Here is an 8,340-nt window from a genome sequence, read left to right on the forward strand (position 1 = left end):
TACCTTTGAGTACCCCGATAAAGATACATAAAGACTATACTTCTTTCTTCATCAGTCTTTCTTTTAAAAACAACATAAAGGTTTGTTAATAACGGGGATTGGTTTGTTTCAAGTCTTTATAACACCTAGAAAATTTGATTTAAATTGTTTGATTTTACAAAAAAGAGAAAGAAATTAAATAAATCTGAAGGAAACGGAAAAAATACTGGGTTGTCACTGTTAAGCTCTGTAGAGCATGTAATTAAGACATANGGTAAGTGAAATTCTGAGTATATTTGATTCTGATTGGTTGAAGGCAGACACATGATTGTCTTTCTCCTCCTCCGTCTCTGCAGGTGGGAGAGTCTGATACTGATTGTAATGTATTTAGGCTACATTATCATCATGAAGTGAGTCCACCTTTTTGTTTTGTTTACTCAACTTATCTGATTATTTATTTGAATTAAAACTGTTTAAGTATTTTTTTTAATGATTTTTTTTAAAACATTTATTGCTGTGGTACGAAGTAAGAGTCTTTACTTTTTTATTTTATTTTATAAAGGTTTAACACTAGCATGCAGAACTACTTTTCGGGGAAAGAAGACAAGAGTGTGCCCAATGGTAATACGGTCATCAGCGAGATGGAGGATGGTAATACATGTTATGATCAGTATTGGGATGATCCATCATGGCCGTTACTTAGACCAGGTAAGGGTAACTAGACAGGCTTCCTCGTGGGCTACTAGCAACTAACCCCCTGCTGCTTGCAACAAAGTCAGATCTTGTTCTCCTTAAATTCCACTCTACTATCTGTATTTCCGCTGTTTGTAAAACCTACGCCAACGGCACTAACTGAAAGCGTAGCCATCTGACATCTCTTATGAGAGGCTGACACTTTGCTTCCTTGCTGAATAACTGCGCTGCGCTTTCTGTTTCAGAGCGTGGTGTCCTGTAGTGCAGCTCTAACCGTTGTGCTGCGTGGCGGTCTGTCACCCCCCTGCTGAAGCCTGTCTGTTTAGCCTTACTAAATCTGCCCTGGCTCCTGTCTCATCCTGCAGCGTGCTTTGTGTGTGCGCGTGTTCATGTCTTTCTCTCAGAACCAGCGATACATCCTTCCACTCGTGTACACAATGCTATCTGTCACTGTGTCTGATTGATAAGGTTTGTATTCATGTATTCATTTGAGGTTTTGCAAAGATATCTGCCAAGGACAAAGGCGAGTGAAATACAGATAACATCGCAACAATAAATCAGAATCGAGAATGTTCCTGGTGTCGTTGTGTACTGTTTATCAATTGTACAGTAATCTTTTTTTATTAACTCTTGAGGCACCAAAATCCTTTTATCTTCAAGTTAATTTAACCAAGAATATTCCTTTTTTAATATCGTGAGTGTCTTTGGTCATTGTGTTTGTATGTATGTAGTTAATAGTGTATTGGCAGTAGAGCTCTTCCTGTGGTGTCCAGCAGTAATCTGTGGGATAGTTGAGGATTTCATTTCATGTCAGTATTCTGTGTGTCGATGGTTTCTGACAGTATCCTGAGGCGCTCAGAGGTGGGCCTACAATGCATCCCAGCAGGAATCAGTCTCTCACTGACAAATAGGACTTTAGATTGAAAATTGTGACACATCCTTTTTCTTTTGAGTGTGTGCGTGTTTAGAGTCCTGCTGGTAGCTTTGTGCAGTTGTGAGGATTTATTTATCTTTGGTCTCTTAGGGCAGGTTTGACAGTTATGCGTGTGTGTTTTATGAACAAATGCTGTACATGCTGCACGTATTGAGCAGGAGTGCAATGTATAGGTGCACTTACAAACAATTTTTCCTTCATGTCCGCAGTAAAGCCCTGTAAAGAGTACACTAGGGGCTCTGTTGTGATGGTGGACGAGATGATAAATTCAAGCCCTCCACATTATCGGTTCCCCGAGGCCGGCCTCAGGGTCATGATCACCAACCACTTTGGGCCCAAGACACGTCTGCGCATGGCAAGCCGACTTATCATCAATGAGGTAAGAAAATACACAGCTGAGTGAACTGTAATAATTTTTTGGTCGATACAAGGAAAGTCAGTTGAGTTGTGGTGTTTTGGACCCCATTGTGTTCTATTATATGAACAAAACGCATCCCTTTTACAAACCACAGTATCTAAGGAACCTTTCATACGTTTAATACATTCAGTTCCTGATGGATACCATTTAAATCCCCATCACTTATTTTTCCTTTTTCGAACATCATCATTCGCTTGGAAAATGTCACAATGCAGAAGTTAAATGGGTTGCGAACGCTGATTCATGTTGAATTCAACAGATTAGAGTTGCAGATGTGTTCAGCTATTTTACTAGCTCTTCAAATGCGGCTCATCTGTTGAGATTTTCGAGTCTGCACTATCCGGTTTATAATGGAGCATATTTAACACTGGGAACCGGGAGACTGGATTATAAGCCGGAGTTCAGAAGAGCTTATGGGCCAGTCTTTGTTGGCTAACTCAGCACTGTGGAGTTTTCACGTCAGGTAGCCTAGTTCTGGGTGTGAGGCTGATTAAACTGTTTCTATAAATATCCACACGCTGGCGTTCAAAGAATTGTGTTAGAAATTCAAACCCCTGCTACAAAGGCCACTGAGGAATTTGATGGTGACATGTCAGCCAGTTAAGAGAACTGAGGCTGGGAATGGTGTTAAACCGTTAGTACTTTGACACAAAAGGTTGTTCGTCTCTACAATATAACATTTTAAGGGATAGTACGCACAGGAACGGAAAAAATACATCCTTATTCTCTCACTCTAAGATTTTTTTCTTCATACTAGCGGGGAAAAATTCTAATTGGCTTAATAGAAAAGCGTGGGGTTGCGAGGAAATGGATAAGAGTGAGTTATGAAGGAATTTTTGCTCTCTGCCCTTCAAACAGCAGCAGCGGCTGGTGAAGATGGCCAATGGGGTGGATGCAGTGCTGGTGGCTGATAAGAAAGCTGACACCATGGAAAATGGCAACGTAGCGGAGGACAAACTCACTGAGGAACAAGAGAGTGAGCTGTCATCTCCCTTCGTCTTGCCTGGTGAGGCGGTCTCACTTTCTCACACATTAACACGTCGGCTCTTTAACTGCATGTAATGACATCAGTGCATCTGAAGTTATAGAATACTGGACCCGTTCACATCTTATAATGTGTCCTAACCAGCAAGGTCCCTGTGGTGATATTAAAAATGAAAACATCAGGGTATTTTCAAATTGGGATATCTAGATCCAGATTTGAGTAAAAAAAAAATAAATCATTATATATTTAAAGGGTTAGTTCATCTAAACATGAAAATTGTCATTTAATTACTCGCCCTCATGTTGTGCCAAACCTGAAAGGCCGTTCATCTTCAGAATGCAAATTAAAATATTTTTATGCATTGAGAGCTCTCTGACCCTCTCATAGACAGCGATGTAATTACCACGATCAACATCCAGAAACATGGCAAGGAGATCGATAAAATAGTCCGTGTAATGTCAGGGGTTCAACCATAATTTTGTGAGAATACTTTTTGTGCACAAAGGAAGCAAAAATAACTGCTTTATTCAACAGTTTATCCACTGAACAAACAGTGTATGCTGTTTTGTGTTAGCCGCAACATAATAAGCTGTTTTTATTCCAATCAAAGCATAAATAAAATGTAGATCTGTTGTTCTGTTTTCTACATTTAAGTTATTTTTGTTTCTTTTTTTGCATACAAAAAGTATTCTCGTAGCTTCGATGTCACATGGACTGTTTTACATATATCTTTTATTTGTTTCTAGACATTGATCGTGTTCGCTACATTGCTGTCTACAGGAAGGTCAGAGTCTCAGAATGCATCAAAAATATCTTAATTTGTGTTCTAAAGATGATATAATTTTTTTTTTTCTTTCCAAAATGACATTTTATAATATTACAGAAGACTTCCAGTTCAAATAAATGCTTTTGAACTTTTATAATGCATTCCAATCATGACACAACAAAAGCCAAATGTTTTTTTTGGGGTTTTTTTCAGTGTTTTTTCAGGAACTTTACTGTATGTCTGATCACTTAAATGTAGCCTTTGTGAGCATAACTGTGAAATTGTAAATGTCTTGAAAATGTTAATCTGTTAAGTATATTTAGTCCTGCCCACAGTGAAATGACATTGGTCACATTCACAGTATTTTATTCACTTGTTTATTTTTGGTCTGGATTGTTAGATTGATTGTGAATGTGCTTTGTACCACATGTGAAAAAAAGTTACATAAAGGGATCACTGTTGTTATGGATCTCTTGCTGCTTTATTGCGGATTATAGCTTTTTATTCACTGTGTTTGGAGTGCTTTCATCAGAGCTATGAGCTAGGATTGGATGATCAACTGAATGCCTTTTTTTTTTTTTTTTTTTTTTTTTTTTTTTNACTGTAGGGGGCGCTATGAATAAAGTGAAGTTTTTCGTTTCCTGGCCCATTTTGTTGCTGCTGTTCTTCACCATACCCAACTGTGCCAAACCACGGTGGGAGCGCTTCTTCATGCTGTCCTTCTTCCTCTCTACGCTGTGGATAGCCATCTTCTCCTACGTCATGGTGTGGATGGTAAGTTGCAGTACCTTTTCGTATGCAAGCAAGTTTTTTTCCCCCTGCATTAACACTGTGTTTAATACAATATTTAAAATCTTGAGGTTTAACTGTGACTGCCATTTAAAATCTTTTTTTCAGCCCTCTAGCAGCCCCTGGGGGTTCTTGGACGGCAGTTTGAAATCGTCTTGGTTTTGACACGTTTCTTTGAATTTAGCTTATTTTAGGTCATTCCGCTTGCAGGCATGTTACATCACTATTCATTTCATTGAGGCTCATTCATGTGATGTTGCTGTGTGCAGGTCACAATCGCTGGATACACGCTTGGAATCCCAGATGTCATTATGGGTATAACTTTCCTGGCTGCTGGCACCAGTGTTCCCGACTGCATAGCCAGTCTCATCGTCGCACGACAAGGTAGAGCTCTCCTTTCTTTAATTTCCTTGGTTTTTCCACCTTCGCTTATCTTACATCCATGTCGAGCTGACTTTCCAGCTTTGGCTTTGTGTCTGTGTGCTCAGGCCTGGGGGACATGGCTGTCTCCAACACGATTGGCAGTAACGTCTTTGATATCCTGGTTGGACTCGGCGTTCCCTGGGGCATCCAGACAATGGCTGTCAACTACGGCTCTGTGGTATCTTTGTCACTCCTCGCACACACTCGTGCACAAACAATTCCACAAAGACCGTAAAATCACCTTTCTTTTTTGTCTTATTTAGGTTAAAATCAACAGTAGAGGATTGGTTTACTCCGTTGTTCTGCTGCTGGGTTCGGTGGCTTTAACTGTGAGTAGATGTAATGAATAATTCATTTATATAGGTCACATGATGTTGCTAAAAAGAACCTTATTTTCTGTATTTGGTGTGTTTTAATCCGGAATGCGGAAATGTTACGTTCTTTTAGCTTATGTATTATCAGCTTCCTGAACAATATTGACAAGCTATAATGTAGTCGGTACTACCCTATCATTTTGAGCCTGAATCCAGAAAAATACAGATGAGCAAGCTGGTCAAGAATTATAGCTCCACCTTCTTCCTGTGTGTAAACATTTGGGCGGTGTGATGAAAACACGACCCCACTTTGATGTCATAGTGTATCGTAACCCTTTAGAATGCTGGTTCTGTAGCAACCGGAACTTCTACCTACAGAGGCAGTGATGCGCTGACGTTACAAATCAATCATTGATTGGCTACTTTATTCAGAAGGTGGGGCTTCCTGTGATCGATTGGCCCAGAGTCGTTCACGTGTAGTGATTGTGCATTGATAATAACGATTACTATGTTTTACAATTGCATTTTATTCTGAGGAGTGATTAAATAGCCAGCAGTAAAATATTTTTTAATCCGCTTATTTACATAACAATTTGCGTAGTATTTAGGGTTAAAATTATAAATAAAGCTCTTACATTCTAGGGCAAAGAAGCAATTTAAAGGTGTTTGGTGGCCAGAAAAATAATATTGCTATGTTATGCTATGGTTTAACCACTACATGTCCTCATTTCTGGCGATCGTGCTTCAGAAGCACTGAAATGAATGCCGAAACTATAGTTGTTTGGACCTATCTGGCTGCTTCATGATGCTTTCCTCAGTTCCTCAGGCCATATTAAAGCCATTCAAAACTGTACGAGTGACACTTCTTGGGTTTTCTATAGTGTTTGGCCTACGTCATGCGCTGAACTTGTATATGACAGTTATCTGAAGGTAGACATTATGATTGTTCGTGTCCATACAGTGTACAGAAGATTATTTTCTCAGACTTCCTATAAATAATTTTGTTTGTCCACTTTCAGGTGCTGGGGATCCATGTGAACAAGTGGAGGTTGGACTTTAAGCTGGGCATATACGTGCTTGTTCTGTATGCCATCTTCCTCTGCTTTTCCATCTTGATCGAATACAATGTCTTCACTTTTGTCAACCTGCCCATGTGCCTAGGTGTCTAGGCTAGGTGATTTCCATGGGCTTTGAACCAAAATACCTCCGGGATAAACCTGCAATCAAAATCACCAATGATTCTGCTGTTTCCTCTCTCTCTTTAAACTCCCTACTGTTGAAGAAAACCACTGTCTCCCGCTGCACATTCACACCACTGTGGCTCAGATGGAAGAACTGCATTTCCCGGAAGACCGTTGACTCGCAACTTTCTCCATCAATTCCAGGAAATTAAATTCTCCTTGGCAGCTCTCTTTATAACTGGATATTCTTCTACTTCTGAACCTTGGACAATCACAATGCAGCCCGTAAACGTCTTGTTCAGAGCAGAAGGATTCAAAGCGTACACTCGCACCACAAACTGCACACACACGCACACACACACACNTTTCTAATTTCTGTCTTCCCTTGACACAACGTATGACATGAACATGAACATAATGCACTTTATACGTGGCATAAAACATCTATATCGTATTAATTTATTTCCTCCAGAATGGAAAAATGAAAGCACGTCCTTGATGTGGCGCAATAAAAAGATGGAAGTGACATGAAATGACTGCCCTCGGGCAAGAAAGTGGTTCTCGCAGCTCGTTACACACAAGAAAACTGTTGAAATAAGACACACAGCAGATGTGAAGCATTTCATGTATGGATCGTGCGGCAGGGGGCGAGCTGTTACGAAATGCTTACGAGCCGGACCATATATTTCCTGCTGAGAGCTTCCAGCAGGTGCCAATCGGAGAGGTCAGCGAGTGGACCAGCTTCTAACGCATGGAAGCAGGAGCTCTAAAATCGGATACGTTCTTGGTTTCCCCTTAATTATTCCAGATCTGCATTAACTAATGAATGGAACCAATCATAAAGCACACATCAAAAGCTGCTCCTCACCTCTCGTTCAGACCAGAGCAGATGACCCTCAGGACCGCTCTTTGCTTGTGTCGCAGTTTGGATGATGACTGACAACTGTGGCTGCTTTGATATTTCAAACGCATCACAAACCAGAGATCCTGGATTTTGCAAACATGCTACAAATCGAATAATTTTTTTGTTTGTTAGTTTGTGTATATGTAAATATAACATCACTGATCCTGTTTGAACCAGTGCTTCCTTACAGATGATGGGAGGTAAGGGTGAATTTACATACGTGACCGAAGAGGCCACCTTTTCTTTATTTCCAATGCACCCTAACCTCCCTCTCTGAATATTTATTACCATTTGTCTGTAATGCATGATTTGACACAAAGAAGCCATTTTTGAAGCAGGGCAGAAGCTTTGTGAGCTCACGTTCCTGCAAGGATGAATCTCAAGAAAATGTGCCCAGGTCATATTTCATCCCAAAATCAAAAGAAAAAAACAATAGATTGTGCAAAGAAATTAAGTTTAAAGACCTTTTTAAGGTTTATCTGCATTGACATGTTTTTTTTCTCATAAATTATCAACCCTCGTTGCTGTAATGTATGCAGACTTCATACTGCAATTCGTGCATACAAATATTTAAATTAGCATAAAGCAACCATAATATTTAATTACCTTAATTATATATTTCTTGCATAATAGGATAAAAGGATTGAGATTTTTTGTATGCAGCCATGGAAATATGATTAATTTTGTATGATTTATTTAGAAGTAATTAAAATTACTATAATGAAAACTGAGGTATACTTTGAATTTTTTTTTTTTTTTTGGTGTTAGGGTAATGGTTTTTTTTTCCTTTTTCTTTTCTCTGTTGCGGTAATGATGTTTGAGGTGCAAAATGTGCTTACCGTAACGTCGCAATACAAAGACGAAGTATAATAGCCCTCATAGACTTATTTTTCTTTAAGCATAAAACGATCAGCTAATTTCTTCTTGTTGTTTTTTTTTTTTTTTTTTTTTTTT

At 39.3% G+C, this 8,340-nt stretch overlaps 1 protein-coding gene across 1 annotated transcript in view; it reads left to right on the forward strand.

Annotated features, from left to right (window-relative positions):
* The window catches only part of LOC122361910 (sodium/potassium/calcium exchanger 4-like), an 11,997-nt gene extending 5,157 nt beyond the window's left edge, over positions 1-6,840 (forward strand). Inside the window, exons 7-15 of the mRNA XM_043263106.1 lie at positions 336-389; positions 542-687; positions 1,816-1,985; positions 2,883-3,030; positions 4,383-4,549; positions 4,834-4,948; positions 5,053-5,165; positions 5,251-5,316; positions 6,321-6,840. Of these exons, the coding sequence (XP_043119041.1) occupies positions 336-389; positions 542-687; positions 1,816-1,985; positions 2,883-3,030; positions 4,383-4,549; positions 4,834-4,948; positions 5,053-5,165; positions 5,251-5,316; positions 6,321-6,470 (1,129 nt within the window). The 3' untranslated portion in view covers positions 6,471-6,840. The remainder of the gene's footprint in view (positions 1-335; positions 390-541; positions 688-1,815; positions 1,986-2,882; positions 3,031-4,382; positions 4,550-4,833; positions 4,949-5,052; positions 5,166-5,250; positions 5,317-6,320) is intronic.
* Positions 6,841-8,340: the final 1,500 nt, after the last annotated feature.

The sequence above is a fragment of the Puntigrus tetrazona genome, chromosome 17 (genome assembly GCF_018831695.1).
Source record: "Puntigrus tetrazona isolate hp1 chromosome 17, ASM1883169v1, whole genome shotgun sequence".
Classification (NCBI taxonomy): Eukaryota; Metazoa; Chordata; class Actinopteri; order Cypriniformes; family Cyprinidae; genus Puntigrus; species Puntigrus tetrazona.